General features: G+C 38.4%; 1 protein-coding gene across 3 annotated transcripts; it reads right to left on the minus strand.

Annotated features, from left to right (window-relative positions):
* Window positions 1-3,191: 3,191 nt before the first annotated feature.
* On the minus strand, window positions 3,192-16,421 carry TMED7 (transmembrane p24 trafficking protein 7). Of its 3 annotated transcripts, none has more exons than XM_007497804.3 (4): window positions 16,304-16,421; window positions 15,692-15,892; window positions 9,566-9,811; window positions 3,192-6,042 (listed from the first exon to the last, which is right to left on the minus strand). In XM_007497804.3, the coding sequence occupies exons 2-4, from the start codon at window positions 15,851-15,853 to the stop codon at window positions 5,806-5,808; spliced, it is 645 nt and encodes a 214-aa protein (XP_007497866.1). In that variant the 5' UTR covers window positions 15,854-15,892; window positions 16,304-16,421; the 3' UTR covers window positions 3,192-5,805. The 3 variants fall into 3 exon arrangements, with proteins under 3 accessions (XP_007497866.1, XP_007497865.1, NP_001191277.1); XM_007497803.3 differs by lacking the exon at window positions 16,304-16,421 and adding an exon at window positions 16,159-16,272; NM_001204348.1 differs by lacking the exon at window positions 16,304-16,421 and having other exon boundaries at window positions 5,806-6,042; window positions 15,692-15,853.
* Window positions 16,422-16,649: the final 228 nt, after the last annotated feature.

A 16,649-nucleotide genomic window follows, 5' to 3' on the forward strand; every position in this document is an offset into this window, starting at 1 on the left:
TAGGGAGGTCTAGCTCCTTTGGCACAAGGAGCAGTATTGGTGGTCTGGCTCCTTTCCCTCGAGGACCAGTCTTCTGGGCACTCTAGTGATCCCTAGGGTGGTCTGGCTCCTCTTGTAGGAGGATCAGTGTTCCGTGTACTATGGTGCCCCCTAGGGAGGATTGGCCCGTCTCCTGTGAGGACAATGCTCTAAGCCCGCGATGGGCAACCTTTCGAGCTTGGTGTGTCAAATTCTGCCCCCAAACCGAGCCTAACTGGGGTGGTGTTTTACTTCGAGAAAAAGATCACAAGTTCACGATATTCGCATCCTTCTCTGTGGCCACAGGTCATCGAAAGTGGCTCCACGTGCCAGTGCTGACACGTGTCATAGCTTCGTCATCACGGCTCTAGGCACTAGAGGGAGGACTAGCACCACCAGGGCTGCTCATCCACCTCTGGCATCCATGTTTCACTCAACTCCAAGAAGCTGTAGCCTGTTCAGCATTCACACTCCAGTAAACCTTTCTGCAGATGTTCTACACCAGGCTGAGGTTAACTGACAGACCTCAAACCCTTTGGTGAGATGAGGGAGAACGTCTATCTGAGCATGGGAAGACGTCCAGACAGGGCGGATGGATGAGAACAATTTGTCCCAGCAGCCATGAAAGCATCTGAAGCAGGCGCCCTGAAGGACTTGAAGCTCGGTGGGCCGTCATAGACACACGGTCATCCACTGCACCCCAGCCCACCCCTCCTCATACCGACTCTTTCCTTGCCCCTGGACTTGGATGATTAGAAGAGGTGAGGTCGACAACTGTGCAATCCTGCCTCACTTAAATACAAGGTACTTGGCAAGTCGAGACATCACCCCATGATGTCTCTGGTTCTTTTTGAAAATGAAGGATGAACAACTCTATTTTTACAAAGTTTCTAAAAGCAGGGGAAGTTCCTAGAAGAGGACTTCAAATAGCAGGTGGTAAAATTTTGCCACAGTGCAGGAGCACATGCTTTAGACTGGGAACATTAAGCATATCATAGGATACATATGAATTTACAAGATTGTTTCTCAACAAAGCACACTGAGGAAGCTCAATATTCATTATCCTCAGCCTCCTAGCCCAATCTAGTTACAAATGATAAAGGAAAAGATGCCTTCCATCATCAACCATTTGAAATTAAGGCATGCTTCTCACCCACTCTTGGTACTACATGATTGAGGATCTTAGCATTCTAGACTCAAGTCAATCCCAGAGATCATATAGTCCAAGCTTTCCTCTCTGTAATGTCCCTGACAAGTTGTCCTGTCTCTACTTGAATCTCTTTCCACCTTCCAAAGGGAACTCATTACTTGGAGGAAACCCATTCCATTTTTAGAGAGCTGTTTTTTTTCACTTTATCACTCTTCTAAAACCCCACAAAAATGAGTATAATCATCCTATTACATTAGCCCTCTAAAAAACTAGCATTATGTTCCTAGCTGTGTGAAAAAAATTTCTAAAGCTGCAAGTGTAAAACAAGCAATTTAATGGCACCTAACTATGACACAATGGAGTTTTAAGTACTTTATTGGACTTCTGTTCTTTTCACAAGTTACTTTTTCAACTCAAACTACATAGGTTGCCTTATATATAATCATGTACAACAAACTATTTGCTGAATGACAGAATACTGGCAGTGCCTGACAAGACAAAGCAAACATTTTTTTTCAGCTGAGTGGTTTTTGTTGTTTTTTAAAAAACCCTTACCTTTGGTCTTAGAATCAAGTCTAAGACAGAAGAGTGGCAAGAGCTAGGTCATTGAGGTTAAATGATTTGCCCAGGGTCACACAGCCAGGAAATGTCTGAGGTCAAATTTGAACCCAGGTCCTCAACTCCAGGTTTGACTCTCAATCCATTGTTACCTAGTTGTCTCTGTACCAGATTTAAAAACATTCTAGAGATGACGACAGGCACAGGAACACCTTTTCCTTCCCTATTGCCATTGCTTCGAATCTTCCTTTTATCCAGTTGGGTGATATGATGAAAAAACCCTGATAGTTTGAATCTACTTTCTCTTTGAATTATACCAAGATACCATTGGTACTTCATTTTCTCACAAGAATTAATATGAAAATTACTCACATTTATTTTGGATTTGCAACTAAATAACTTTAAATTCAAATTGTTATCAGTAATAAACACTGCTTCCCCCCTCCTCAAAGGTATATGACGACTTGTTTTGGTAATAGGATTGTAAAGAAGTAAAAAATTTTGGGGGCAGCTGGGTAGCTCAGTGGATGGAGAGCCAGGCCTAGGGACGGGAGGTCCTGGGTTCAAATCTAGCCTCAGACACGTCCCAGCTGGGTGACCCTGGGCAAGTCACTTAACCCCCATTGCCTAGCCCTTACCACTCTTCTGCCTTGGAGCCAATACACAGTATTGACACTAAGACAGAAGGTAAGGGTTAAAAAAAAAAGAAGTAAAAAATTTCCATTCCAGGTGAGTCCAAGAGCAAATACTATTTGAAAGTAACACAATGTAAATGGAAAGGTAAAGAGGTATCCCTGAATCTTCTGGAGAATCAAAAGGACAACTAGCAGATCAAGGATAAAAAAATTTGTGACTAAGTTTGGAAAATTGTACTTCTATTGTTATAGTCCAGTTTTGAGCGAGTTGTATAAAAATCCACTTGACTCACCATACGATAAATATCCATCTGTCATGGTAAGTTGAATTTTTTTGCCACAGGTTGACCATAATTCATGAAGACCATTGATTAATGTGTAAAGAGGTTGTGCTTCATGTGGGCAGTGGGTGGAATACCTACCTATACAATCTAAGATCAAGTGAAGTTCTTTTCTCAGTAATGCTACTAAGCAGTACACTAAATACTCTTAGAACTTATATTTAGTATCAATTCTAAGACAGAAGAATAGTAAGGGTTCCACAGCTAAGAAGTGTCTGAGGTCACATTTGAATCTCAGTCCTCCCAACTCCAGGCCTGGCCCTCTGTCCACTGTGCTACTTGGCTGCCCCAATATCCTACTCTTTTAAAAAGAAAGTCTATTACAAGTTTGAGTTTTGATATAATTTTTAAAGTTTCAAATGCCGTGTCAGGAATGAATAAAGAGAGCTTTTAAAAAGCACTTATTCTATATGACAACACCTGGCACAATCCTTTGGAAACAATGCCTGCCCCAAACTAAAATAAAAGAAAAAACACCACAGAATCTTATTCATATATTAATTTGCTTTAATTTTCCCAAAACATATTTAAATCTGCATTGTCTCATTCAAACTATAAATGTTAAACATTTACAAACTAAAATAAGAACCGACAATACACAAGGATTTAAATAAACAAATTTTTAAAAAATTGTTTTTCAGTTCATTGTATTCAAAGTTTTAATATTATCAAGCTTTGGGTGACAGTTTTGAACCTCAGACCACTACCACTCCCTCTTAACAGAAAAATGTTCGGATTTTTTCAGCAAAGCAATATTTTAAGATGTTTACTTCACAAGTTGATGTTTCATCATATAAACTTGTATATTAAATCCCCTTCCTTTAACTACTTAAAAAAATATATACAACTATGAATGTTTAAATATGCATCCTGTGCCATGTGTCTAAGCAAACATCTGGGAATTTTCAAACTATTAGAATAAGTTGAAAAGATGAAAGAACTGGCTTCAAATTTTTCTTTATGACTCAATAGACCAAGCATTTTTAATAGGAGGAAGAAGAAACCGTTTGATTGATTAGCATGTGTCTATTTATCAAGAGATGTATATTTTCTAATATATATACACACACATACACACAAGTCAGGAGAGTAGACAAACATCAAAAATTAACTTATATTAGTTTAAATATTTTTGGACCAAATTTTGGTTTACTACTATTTCAAATTTTATTGTTCTCCAAAATAAATAAAAGGAAAAATGCTGGTTTAAAAAATCCGGTATAATCAGTATTTTAAACAATGAATTTTTTTAGAGGCACAGATTATATGATTCCATTCTTGTAATAAACTTGAAATATTCTGGTACCTTACTGCTCCATATACATCTTGCCTAATAAAAGGTCTCAAAGACATAACAGAGCAGAAAAGCAATATGAAAAGGCCATCCTAAAGTACACCTATGCTTTTTATAAATCAATTTAATATTATGCATAGGATATTCACTAAATTGAAATAAAATTCAAATAAAGTCTAAATATCTGCACCACAGTTCTCATGAACAAATCTACAACTTTAGATCTTGGTCCAGGTCTTATTAAATGCAACGCTTTGTTTTTCCTTGAAAAATCTTATTAAATCATGCAATTCTAGCATATGCTTTTGCAATGTTGTAGGTACTTAAAGTTAACCACTATAGCAATTTTTTCCCCTTTTGGGGAAAAAAAAATCCAACCCATCCAAAAAACTTGCCGAAAATGTGTATTAAGAAAAAAAAGCTCTCAGAATAAAGAACTGGCAACTGACCAGAAATGCTGTCCATTTAGTACTCTTTAGTATCAGATGCCATAGATATTGAGTAATCACATTTTTGTACAGCACTCGTTCTCCTACAAAACCATAGGGGGAACCAATAGTTTTTTTCTTTTGTTTAACATCAGAAAACGTTTGAACTATTTGTAGAGTTTTTGGCTTAGCATTACAGACATGGTAAAATTATCCCGTTCTAGGACAGAGGTACTATTCTTATGGAGAGTTTGATTTATACAAGATAAGGATATTTTCTTGTTTCAAAGGAAAATGCTCTTAGTAGCCCAGTAAATATGTATGAAAGGTATGAAATCAATGTAAACCACTTACTGGGATGAAAAAAAGGAAACCTAAAAGACTTCGATTCTTTTCTGTAGTGATTTCATAACCAAAAACCAAATATAATCAATTGTGGTTCCAGTTCTAAGGGGGAGAAGGTATAATTGTTTAATACTAAATGTATAGCAATGTGCAATGTTAACAATGAAAATGTCAAATTAGATTTTAAATAGCTCAAAGAATTACAATAATTTTATACACTTAAAAATCAAGGTAGCCAGATAGAGAAAGCCAGTCATTATAAAGCAAAGCAGGTTTTTATGTTTAGTTAAAAGGTAAAAGAATATAATATAGAAATCGTGTAGTCTGTGGTAAAATTATCAAAAATTCTAACTATAGCTCTAATCTCTGTGTCTTCAATTAAAATCGCTAAGGTTTCAATTACAATTACTGAAAACTCACTATTTTCAGTTTTATAAACCACAGAATGAATATACCTGCTCCTTTATAGGCAATTGAAGAATATCAATTTGTACCATGATATATCAACTCAAAATTGAATCAAAATTATTATGCAACTATGGTAGATTTTTTCATAATAAATCAAAAGTGCAGTACAGGGCTTAGCCTATAACTTATCACATTGGTTTAAAAAATGAAAAATCATGCCTAGACTATTAAAAGGGCTGTTTTTCTTCCTCCACAATATAACATCTTTAATGCAACTAAGGTTTTAAAACATCAGCTCCCTATGACATAAGTAGTCTTACTGATTAAAAAGAATCAACATAAAGTTTAGAGTGATAAGAGGGAATGGATATAAACAACCTTGGAAAGGGCAGAACATCTGTGTTGAATACTTAACATGAAAAGCCCCAAACAAGTTCTTACGTTTTTCAACTTTTTCAAATAAAAAGGTGTCTTTTCCCATGGTTTAGGAACATTATGCTGCATTTTCCCTGAAACAAATTTAAGGGTACAGTGCCAATATTAAGTTCTTCAGTATCTACTATTAATTGGAAAACAGCAACATTACAGCTGTATGGTGGATATGTAGTATCAATTTTCAAAACACTAGTTATGATCCAACACGGGTTGTAGTGGTTCTTTTATCTGAGAAAAAGCTTTTCAGAAGAAATACCTGCCCTATGCTAACTACAAGAAGAATGATGGCTTCTCCAACTGACCAATAGGCCACTCTTGTGTTTAGATCTTCGGCGCGGCTGCGCCCTTGAGCTTCTCTTAATCGGAAGTGAGTTTGGTAGTCGATGACAGATTTCAAAGCTTCATGAATTGAAACACAAGCTGATTCCATCTAGATAGAAACATTTTGAGTTAGTTTTGCCATTTCCGATATATTTCTTTTTAGGAAGAAACATCCCTCCACCCACCCACCATATATCCTAAAAACAATCTTTTTCGTATCATTCTTTGGAAATTCTATTCTTGACAAAAGAAAGGATATTTTCTGAATATTCTGGGAGAGGCAATGTAGAATAGTTTTAATTCAGGAATTATTATATTATATGTCATCTTTGACACTAGCATGTGACCAAAGACAGATTATTCTTTTGAAGTTTCAGTTTCTTCATCTGTAAAAGGGGAATATGTAAAAGTAAATACATCTCAAAGGTTATCATGGGGATCAAAATAAATGCCAACCCCGTTCCATACAAAAAAAGTCCTGAAATTTTTAATTAAGTTATACACAAATGTTTAAATTACATATATATATATATCCCTAAATTATAGACAACCATCTTCTTTTACTGGAGTTAATATCACTTATTTGCTTTTGTGGAGCCAGGCACAACCCTCCTACCTCCTAGCTTTGTTCCTACTATACTGTTAAGACTTCTGGGTGATGAGTTCTACTGTTAGATTGCTGGGTTAAATAAAGAGTCCTGGCAGCAACAGACACACCATATGGACAATTTGGTAGGCCCCATGGCTGGTAACTATTAAATCTGGCTTCAGTGCTCCACCCCTTATGAAGTAGGGAATATGCAACATTCTATCTACTGGGGCTTCAAGATGGGAAAGGAAACATGGGAGCATCAGAGAGGGAAAACTTTTAAGCTAGAGAGAGTAAAAAATCAAAGCCTAAACTTATATGGGGAAAAACTTGGGAGTAACATAAACTTGCTCAACTTTTGCAATATATGTTCAGAGAACAAGTTAACATCTTATTGAATTCTTTGTTTTTGTTTAAACATGATAAAATGATTCATGTTAACTTCTGAAGCTGAAGGTACGATAGGAAAGATTTTATTCCACAGTAAATCTACTAATTTTTTCTCTCTCTTCTCACGATTGTTGGCTAAACCAATGCTTTTCTCATGATAGTATAACTAATTTCACTATAATTTACCCTTAGTTTGAGGTTGTTGTTCTACTGCATTTAAATAGCTCAGAATTCTTAAGTTTTAAGTTATTTCATGTTTTGAGAAGAGTAAAATATACATTTGTAATACCTAGCATATCACAAGTAATTTCCACTGTTTAAAAGTTTAACAGGAGTGCAAATATGTTACAATACTATTTTTCTATTATGTAGCTTCATCAAAAAAATTTAATAAGTGTGTATTTGTGGAAACAAAATATTAGAGTACTATGCTTATTTTTTCCTTAATAATTTCATCAATGGATATTTGAATTTAAATGTAAAATTGTGTAAGAAATAATCTGAGTATGAAAACCACATAGCGAAGCAGTGTTGAGAAATATATGAAAACACTAAAATATAGAAATTAACTAAGAATCTTTTAAAAAAGGTTAGAAAGATTACACAAGTCATAAATTTTAAATATACACCCTACATTTTCATGACTGGAATGTACTCCCTTTTTCTTTTCTATTGAAAAGCACCTGTAGTTTCTTTCAAAACTCAAATCAAATGCCATAATCTACATGTGTTTTTGATCCCCAGCTGGTAATTACTATCCTTAATTTACATTTTACTCTGTATATACTTATCTGTATTTAAGCTATTTCCTTGTATAGAATACAAGTTCCTTGAGGGCAGGGACAGTTTCTTTTTTAACATATCCCCAGCATCTAGTTCAGTGATGGTGAACATTTTTAGAGACCAAGTGTTGCTCCTTTCTTCCCCCTCCACCCTGGGGATGGGAAGGAATGGTCCAAGTGCTCTGCTCAGGGGAGGAAGTGTTTCCATTGGGCTGGTGGGCAGAGGGTGGGATGGGTCACAGGGTGGGGGGTGGGGGTGTATAGTGGAGAGGGAAGGGAGTCTGAGTCCCTCTGCCTTTCTGTTAACTAACTCTGTCAGGGATGGTGTGTGTACCCACAGAGAGGTTGCTGTGTGCCATCTTTGGTACACATGCCATAGGTTCACCATCACAGATCTAGCTTGTAATAGGCACTTGATGAATGGTTGCTGATTATACATCTATTGCTATGGAGGCAACATGGAATAGCAGAATAGCTAGACATGGAGTCAGGAAGATCTGGGTTCAGTCCTAGCTTCTAATATTAGTTGTGTGACCCTAGCAAGTCATTTGATCTTTACAAGTCCTAAATTAGTCAACCCCATAGGACTTATCTATTTTTTTTTTATTTTTTAATTTTTATTTGGTCATTTCCAAACACTATTCATTGGAAACAAAGATCATTTTCTTTTCTTCCCTCCCCCCTCCCACCACCTCTCCCATAGCCCACGCGCGATTCCAAGGACTTATCTATTAAGTCATATATGGGTTTTGATCTGTGTTGGTGGAGGGAATTCCTGAAGCAGAGGAAATCAGATCTTTTATTTCTGATTGCATGAATATCTTAATATATAAATAGAAGCTGAATTTGAATAAACTCAAGCAGATTAGATACTAAAAATGAACTTGTACAAAATAGGTTCATTTCATTTTTTAAAACTCTGTACTTATAAATGAACTTATTTATGTGCTGCTTTGCATATGCAGAATAAGTTAACAACTGGGTTCTTTTTTGCATTTATAAAGGCTGTTTTATAAAATGTATTACAAACATCTTTCTTCTTCACTGGGGATTTACAAAGGAGGACATGATGCTAACCTGAAAACCCTTCAACTAAAATTTAAGCCTCTGATATTTATTTTTTATCCTAAAAGAGAAGAGTAAAACTGCAGAGAAGAGGGTGAGATAAGGGTGATGTGTGGGAGGAGATTTGCACAATTTTCCACCATATACTTTGAAGTTTCTTTCCTACTTATTCTAACCCTTCTACATGAGGTTGTTTCAGATCCTTTAATGATATGTATTAGATTCAACTCCTCAATATTTTTACATGGCAGAACACAATATGTAAAGAGGTTTTAGAGAAACCAAGAAGATGTTTATGAACTGATTATAGTGAAGTGAGCAGAACCAGAAGAACAATTTATACTCTTTAATAGTAATGTGAAAGCAAACAACTGTGAAAGACTCAAGAAGTCTAATCAACATAGTGACCACCATGATTCCAGAGGACTGATAACCAAGAGTGCTATCTACCTCCCTGGAGAAGAGGTAAAGGATTAACTACAGAGAATGAAAGATAATATTTTTGGATAGGTTCAAAGTAGGAATTTACTTGACTGTGCATCTGTAAGGGTGTTCTGATCAAGGTTAAATAGAGTATATAAAGATTTATCTTTATAAGTTACACTTGTACATTTTTGCCTTGGTCTCAGGACACTAAGATGGTAGTTCAGCATTTTTAAATCAAACACACCTATCCTCCCTGAATGTTGGGGGAGCTGGGTTGAATTGATATTGTGTACTGTCATTGTTTCCTATTAATTCCGTAGAGAATAAAAGCATTCATGCAGCCTATCATTGTTACACTGATGAACTATATTTGTTTTTACCTGGGTAAGAGCACTGACTCTGTTCTCACTTGGAAATAAAGGTGGATCTTCTCCAACTTGGAAGTCAAAGTACACAGTTTTGTGTGTAAAAGTAGAGAACTCATTACTGAAACAAAATTTGTACGTTCCATTTCTGATCGCAGTGAAGGTAAAACTATCATACTGCTTTTTCATTTCTTTGTACAACACAACACCATCAGGATCTTCCAACCGACAATCTACATCATAATGACCACCAGTAATCACCTGTGGAAAGACATTGAAAAGTTGGAGGTTAAGATAAAAATTTTCCTGTTATAACAGCAGAGATCATTTAACATTGCAGGCAATATCATATTCTAGCTTTTCTATTTCTATTAATGAGTCTTTACATGTCTTTAAAAAGAATAAATAGAATTGTTCAACAATAAAACTAGTTTTCTCATGAATTAAGTTTCCTACCACTGGAGGTATTCAAAATGAAGATAGGTGACCATTTTTCATGCTACAGAAAGGACTTCTTCAATGGGTAGGAAGCTAGACTAGATGAACTCTAACTCAAGACTATAACTATGGCTAAAAGGAGTAAATACAGAAGAAAAACAAGGCTACAACAATAAAACGATATCAACCATACTGTAGTGGGCTTTAAATGCTAGTCAAAGGAGTCTGAAATTTACCCTACTGGCAATACAGTCATTAAAGAGTTGCCACAAGAATGGCATGATTACCTCTACAGATAAGAAATATTATTTGTCTGGTATCGCTGATTATGCTCAGCCAAGTCTCAGCCTTGGATCCCTCCTACCATTCAACATCTTTGATCTTATGCATACGCTGCTTTTAAATGAGGGAGAAAAACCATATTGATGGGCCCCACTACAAATTTATGTTATACTACCTCAACTGGGCCCTCACTGTAGTTAAGCAGTCCTTCAACACTGCCCTTATCAACTCATGATCCCATTCCCTATAGCAACTCTTTCAAACCTTTTCATCTTTCCTTAAACCTTTGATGGTTCTACCCCAACACCTCCAGTTGAGAGCTTTGTCTCCCATTTCATCCCATCTTCTCCAACAGATCCCCACCCCCCCACCCCCATCATTCCCACTTTTAATTATTTTCAGTTTCTTCAGGATTATTTCCTATGGCCAACTGCCAACAAACAAACATACCCACACCTCTCCCTAACTTGATCCCTTCATCCCAGCTAAATACCATCCATACTCTTCTGCCCTCTGTAGCCAAACTTCTAGAAAAGGCCAACCATGTTAAGGGGTTCGAATTCTCCCCTTTTACTTTCTTAACTCCTTATAATCTGGCTTCCATCCTTATGTTTCCACTGTTCTCTTCTCTTCAAAGTTACTAAAATCTCTCATTTACCAAATCCAATAACTTTTTTCTTAATCTTCATTATCCTTAACCTCTCTGCAGCCTCTAACACTGTTGAACACTCTCTCCTTGATATCTCTTCTCTTTACCCCCAAACTCTTCTTTTCTTCTATTTTCCCTATTACTGTTCAGGGTAACACCAGCTTCCCAGTCCTTCAGGCTCTCAACTTTGGAGTGATGCTGGATTCCCCATATCCAATCTGTGGCCAGGGACTTTGATTTCTCCTTTGCAGTGCTTTTCAAATACACTTCCTTTTCTCCTCTGACACTGTCACTACCCTAGTAGAGGCCCTCATCACCTCACAGTCTGCTGGTGGTTTTGCCTGCCTCAAATCTTTCCTCATTCAAATCAATCCTTCATCCTGCTGCATAAGTCATTTTCCTAACATATAGATCATCCTCTCACTTAATAAACCCCAGTGACTTCCCACTGCTTCCGTAAGCAAATAGAAAATGCTATGTTTGGCATTCAGAGTCTTTTCTAACCTAGCCTAGTCCTACCTTCCCAATCTCCTTTCATATTACTCCATAATACATACTCTTCAATATGAGAAATGAGGAAGAGGAGGATATTGGATAAGTAATGGAAACACACTAAGAGAAACAGTAAAATTAGATAACAGATTTTGACAGAAGATAAGCTTGGTTTTAGGCACATTTGAGTTTAAGATGCTAGTGGAAATGCAGGTCAAGAGCCTGGGAATGAGGTCTTTAGCGTAACATATTAAAGCTGAGGTCTACATGATATTGAGAAGAAAAAGTGAAGTTAAGAGAAAATATAATGCCAGCCCTTATCAACTGCTGCAAAGAACTCAAGGAATTGAAAAAGGCCTTGGGAATTAAGAGATCTATAATTGATCTTGAAGACACTTTCCAGAGAATGGTAGGGATCTAAAATCCAAATTACAAGGAGTTGAGAAGATAGTAGGTGTTAGGAAGTGAACATATTGGGTACAAATAATTTTTTCAAGGCCATGAAGTACAGGAGAAATACAAGACTGTTTAGAGAAGTTTTTTTGGTTTTAAAAAGAATTAGGAAGATATAAAAAATGGTTAGGAGTCAGTAGAAGAAGACATACGAGATGAGATGAGATGACTGTGTTGCTGAAATAAAGGGGACAAGTAAAGAGTTTAGCTTTAGTAAATATTAGAATCTCCCTTTCTCTGAGACAGGAGAGAAGAAAAGAATTGGAATGATTTTTAAGAGTATTATTAAGAAAGATTAATAGAATGGAATTCACAGGCTCAGAAAAGGGACCAACTGAGACCATCTTGTACAACAAATACCAGAACAAAAATTCTCCCAAAGGTTAATTAGTTGCTCATAAGCCTGGAAGGCCACTATCTCCTTGGGTGGACATTTTTGGTAGGGAATTTTCTTAGATCAATCCTCGGTTTCCTAGTAACTTCTTTGAATTGTTCTTAGTTTTGTCCACTAAGAACAAATATAACCCTTTCCCCCCACATGATAGCCTTTGAAATTCTTAGAAGACAGCTATTAAATCTCTTCTAAATTTTCTTTCCTCCAGGCTAATTGTTCCTATGTCCTTTAACTAAGTTGTATACAGCATAATCCTGAGGCCTTATTCACCCTGGCATCCCTCAGTAAAAAAAGAGGCTAGGTTATGTGTCACACATTGGCAAATGAAAGGTGATCAAGGGAAGAGGAAAGGGCCTAGGAGATAACAAGAGTTAAAATGCTGCTGGGCAGAAGTAAGGATCCATCTGAAAGCGTGTACTAGTACTAGATGCAGAGATGTAACATAGTGTAGTAGAATGAACCTGAATTTGGAATCAGGAGAAACCTGGGTTCTAATCTCACTTGTGACATTTAGTTTAGTAACTATGGCCAAGTTAATTAAGCCTCTTTGAGTCTGTTTCTGCATTTGTAAAATATGCATAATACTACCCCCACAGTCCTTACCTCACAGGTTGTTGTGAAATTAAAGGAGAATATATGCAAAATGCTTTACAAACATTAAAATACTAGAGCCATTTCAATTATGAACAAGTATGTGGCATCTTTATGCCACTTACAGATAACAAGCATCTATTAAGTGCCTAATATAGATGCAACACCCTTAGTAAACACTGGGGATACAAAGAATGGCACTCCTTTCCCCCAACTGAACCTTTCCTTGTCCTCAAAGAGCTCACATTCTAATGGGTAAGAAAACATGTAAATATCTAGGTACATACAAGATATAACAGAGTAGGTGCTTAATCATAGAGAGAAGGCCTCCTGTGAAGGTGGGATGTAAACTGAGTTTTGAAGGAAGTCAAGGATGTTAAGAGGCAGATAAGAGAGTGCATCCTAGGCATGGAGATGGAGTGTCATGTGTGAGGAAAAGCAAGTAAGTAGGTATAATTTCATTATAAAATGTTGGAAGACTGGATAAGTAGGAAGGAGCCAGATTATGAAGAACTTCAAATACTTAACACCTCTTCTTGATTCTGGAGGTAGCAGGAAGCTACTGAAGTTGTTAAGTGGGTGGGTAATTGCCTTGGTTAGGCCTATATTTTTGGAAAATTACTTTGGTAGCTGACAAGAGGATGGATTGGAAGACATGAGAGAAGAGACAGTAGAAATGACAAGATTTGAAAACAGACTGCCTGAGATGAGTTAAGGATGACACCATGTTTCAAGACTTGGTAGCTAGGGACTTGGATATCTTCAACAGTAAAACAAATGGGGAAGAAGAAGGGTTTTTAGAGAAAAGTTAATGAGCCCTATTTTGGATTTATTGATTATGAGATGTCTAATGGGACATAGTTTGAGATATCCTATCAGCATTTAGTGATGCTCTAAGTAGTAACCTTCATAAATAAGTTTATTCACACATAGTCCCTTCAATGACCAAAATTGTAAATGGCTTACCCAGTAAAGTCCAAACTGAGCTTAGTATTTAAGGCCCTCCACAATTTATCTTTTTTTTATATTTGAAAGTCTTATCTCATCTTTATGCCCTTTCCAAAATGAAGTATGCAATACACATTTCTTTCCTGCTTTGGGTATTTCTTCTCTTCCTGCAGAAATTATATTCATTCATATGATAAAAACAAAAAACATTGTGTTCTAAGAAATTATGGAGATGGTTAAAAAAACAACCTGCAAAGACTTAAATGAACTGATAATGCAAAGGGAACCGAGAAGGACCAGAAGAAAAATGTACACAATAGTGACACTGAGAAAGACTTAGTAACTTTGATCAATACAATGACCCACAACAGTTCCAAAGGACTCCAGGGAGAGAGAGAACTGATGGGCTCTTGAGTGCTGGTTGAAGTATATTTTTTTCTCCTATTTGTTTGTCAACCCCCTCCCTTCCAACATGGGTGTCTTTACATGTATAAAGAATATCATATTTCTTGCCTTCTCAATTGGCAAGCAAAGGGATAGAGGAAGAAAATAAAAATAATTTAAAATATTAATCATTTTTAAAAGTCTAGTTCAAAAGCCACCTCTTCTATGAAGCCACCATTACTGTAATGATTATCTTATTTCAGACAGAGTACTTAGTTTTAATATCTTTTGTTCATCTTTATTTCGAATTAATAAGATGTGTACAGACACCACCACATCTTCTCTAATTTATTAGCAACTCTGAGGATGGGGATGTGACTTTATTTTATTCTACTGTGAATCATCACTTTTGAAAAAGTACTTTACACATTTAGGATCGGTAACCCCCTTTTACATATGTCACCTTAAGAAAACCTATAAAATATTATGGAGGTAAAGAGACAATTTTTAATATATTTTTACAAAAATCCAGAATGAGAATTCTTTAAAAAGGCACCTATTATATGAATAGGCTTCACCAAAATTCCAAAGGGGGCCTATGAGGTTCATTTGTTAGCTAAGACCCTATCTCCTAGTCCCTTTAAATGTGTCTTGTGTCTGAGATTATCTCCAATTTATCCTTTTTACCAAGCTGCCCATTATAGATTGCAAAATACCTAGAGGGTAGGCATTATTTTTGGAATCCTTTGTACCTTCAGAACTTTGCAATACCTTGCACTGGCTACATGTAGATGCTTGTTGACTTCCTGGATTCCCTGTAATTCTAGGGCCTTCCCTCAGTGGATTATTTCTAATTTATCCTATAACAACAAGCTTTTACGTGGTGCTTACTATCTGCCAAGTGCTTTACAATTATTTTTTAATTTGATCCTCACAAGGGGTGGGGATGGATAGGTGCTCTTATTATCCGCATTTTAATGATAAGGAAATGGGAGGTAAACAGGGATTAAGTGACTTTCCCAGGATCACAAAAGGTAGTGTTTGAGGTCACATTTAGAATTTAGGTTTTTCTGGTTTGTACACAGTTGTTTGCAAGGGTCTCAGGACTGTAAACGCCTCAAGGGCATGGGCTGTCTTTGTACTCCTCTTTTGGCCTTTCTTTATATGCCAGAGCTAGGCTCTTAATAAAGTTGTTACTGATCAACTATAGGACCATACGAGAATATATACACTTTATGGAGAAGAAATATGAGATGGGATGAATCGTCCACTCCACCCTCCCCCACAGAGATTTGCTTTATTCATTCATATATTAGGTGCTTAATAAATGCGCGTTGAATTGATTTGCATTTCACCTTTGATTCATTCCAGAGTACCTAACCGACACTTAAGCCCGATTCCGACTCAAAGCCCCACCACTACCGGCTTCCAGGGGAATGAGATGTCGGCGGCCGACCCTGTTTGCCCTTCCGGGCTCTTTGGGCAGGCTCCCTCGCCCCGCCCTTGGTACCTGGAACTCGAGGGTGCACTTGGTGCCTTGGGTGATGTCCTCGTAGAAGCACTGCTTTGCGTTGTCGGGCAGCTCGAAGGTGATTTCCGAGCAGCTGCCCGGTCCCAGCGACAGCGCCAATAGTAGGAGGGCAGCCGCCCAGGCCGACCCCGGCCGAGGCATGTCCCAGGCGGGGGACGGCCAAAAGACGACGGCGACGGGCTGTGTGGAAGAGACACACAGAGCCGAGTGAGGTCGGGCCCGGCCTTCTCGCTTCCCCGAGGCGCTCACCAACAGTGGAGGGGACCTGGAGGGTTCGCAGGCCCTACGGAGGGTTGGGCTGCGCCGGTCTCCCAGGGAAACGGCTCCGCGAGGCGCGAGCCTGGGTGGAGGGAAGGGACCGGCTTGGGGAGGAGACGAGACCTGGACGGAAAGGAGGTGCGGGGATAGGTAAGGGAAAGGAAAGGGAAGGGAAGGGGTAAGGTTACCCCGGCAGCACTGGCTACCAGGGTGGCGGCAGCGTCGACGACTACTGAGGAGGGGACAGAAGAGGCCGGAAGCCACAGGAAGTGAACGAAATTACAGAAGGAAAAGGGGCGGGGGAAGCGTCTCCTCCGACCCGGATATACTCACCTCTGCTAGCCCGCCTTGGGCGAGCCGGTCGAGTGCCTACGTGGAACGCGGGCGAGCTAGGCGGAGCTGCAGGGGGCGGGGAAGAGGAAAGGAGTTGCTGAGTGCACGCGCTTCTCAGGAGGCGGGGCTGATGGGAGAAGAGGCGCGCGGGCACCTGCTTGGGGCGGGAGGAGGGTTCGTAGAGGAAGGCGGGGGTTGCTGGGTGCACGCGCCTCTTGGGAGGCGGGGCTGATGGGAGAAGAGTCGCGCGGGCACCTGTCAGACTGGCGAGGCGCGTGACACCTCTGTGTGGGGGAAACGGCATGGGGCGTGGGAACCCCAGTGCCTTGCCTAGCGTTGTAGGATT

The sequence above is a fragment of the Monodelphis domestica genome, chromosome 7, assembly GCF_027887165.1.
Source record: "Monodelphis domestica isolate mMonDom1 chromosome 7, mMonDom1.pri, whole genome shotgun sequence".
NCBI classification, from domain to species: Eukaryota; Metazoa; Chordata; class Mammalia; order Didelphimorphia; family Didelphidae; genus Monodelphis; species Monodelphis domestica.

Coding starts and splice junctions, on each gene's coding strand:
- TMED7 (XM_007497804.3), bottom strand. CDS start 15,853: ATGCCTCGGCCGGGGTCGGCCTGGGCGGCTGCCCTCCTACTATTGGCG. Junction 9,812..15,691: donor AGTGCACCCTCGAGTTCCAG/GTACCAAGGGCG, acceptor GTCTTTCCACAG/GTGATTACTGGTGGTCATTA. Junction 6,043..9,565: donor GAGTCAGTGCTCTTACCCAG/GTAAAAACAAAT, acceptor GTTTCTATCTAG/ATGGAATCAGCTTGTGTTTC.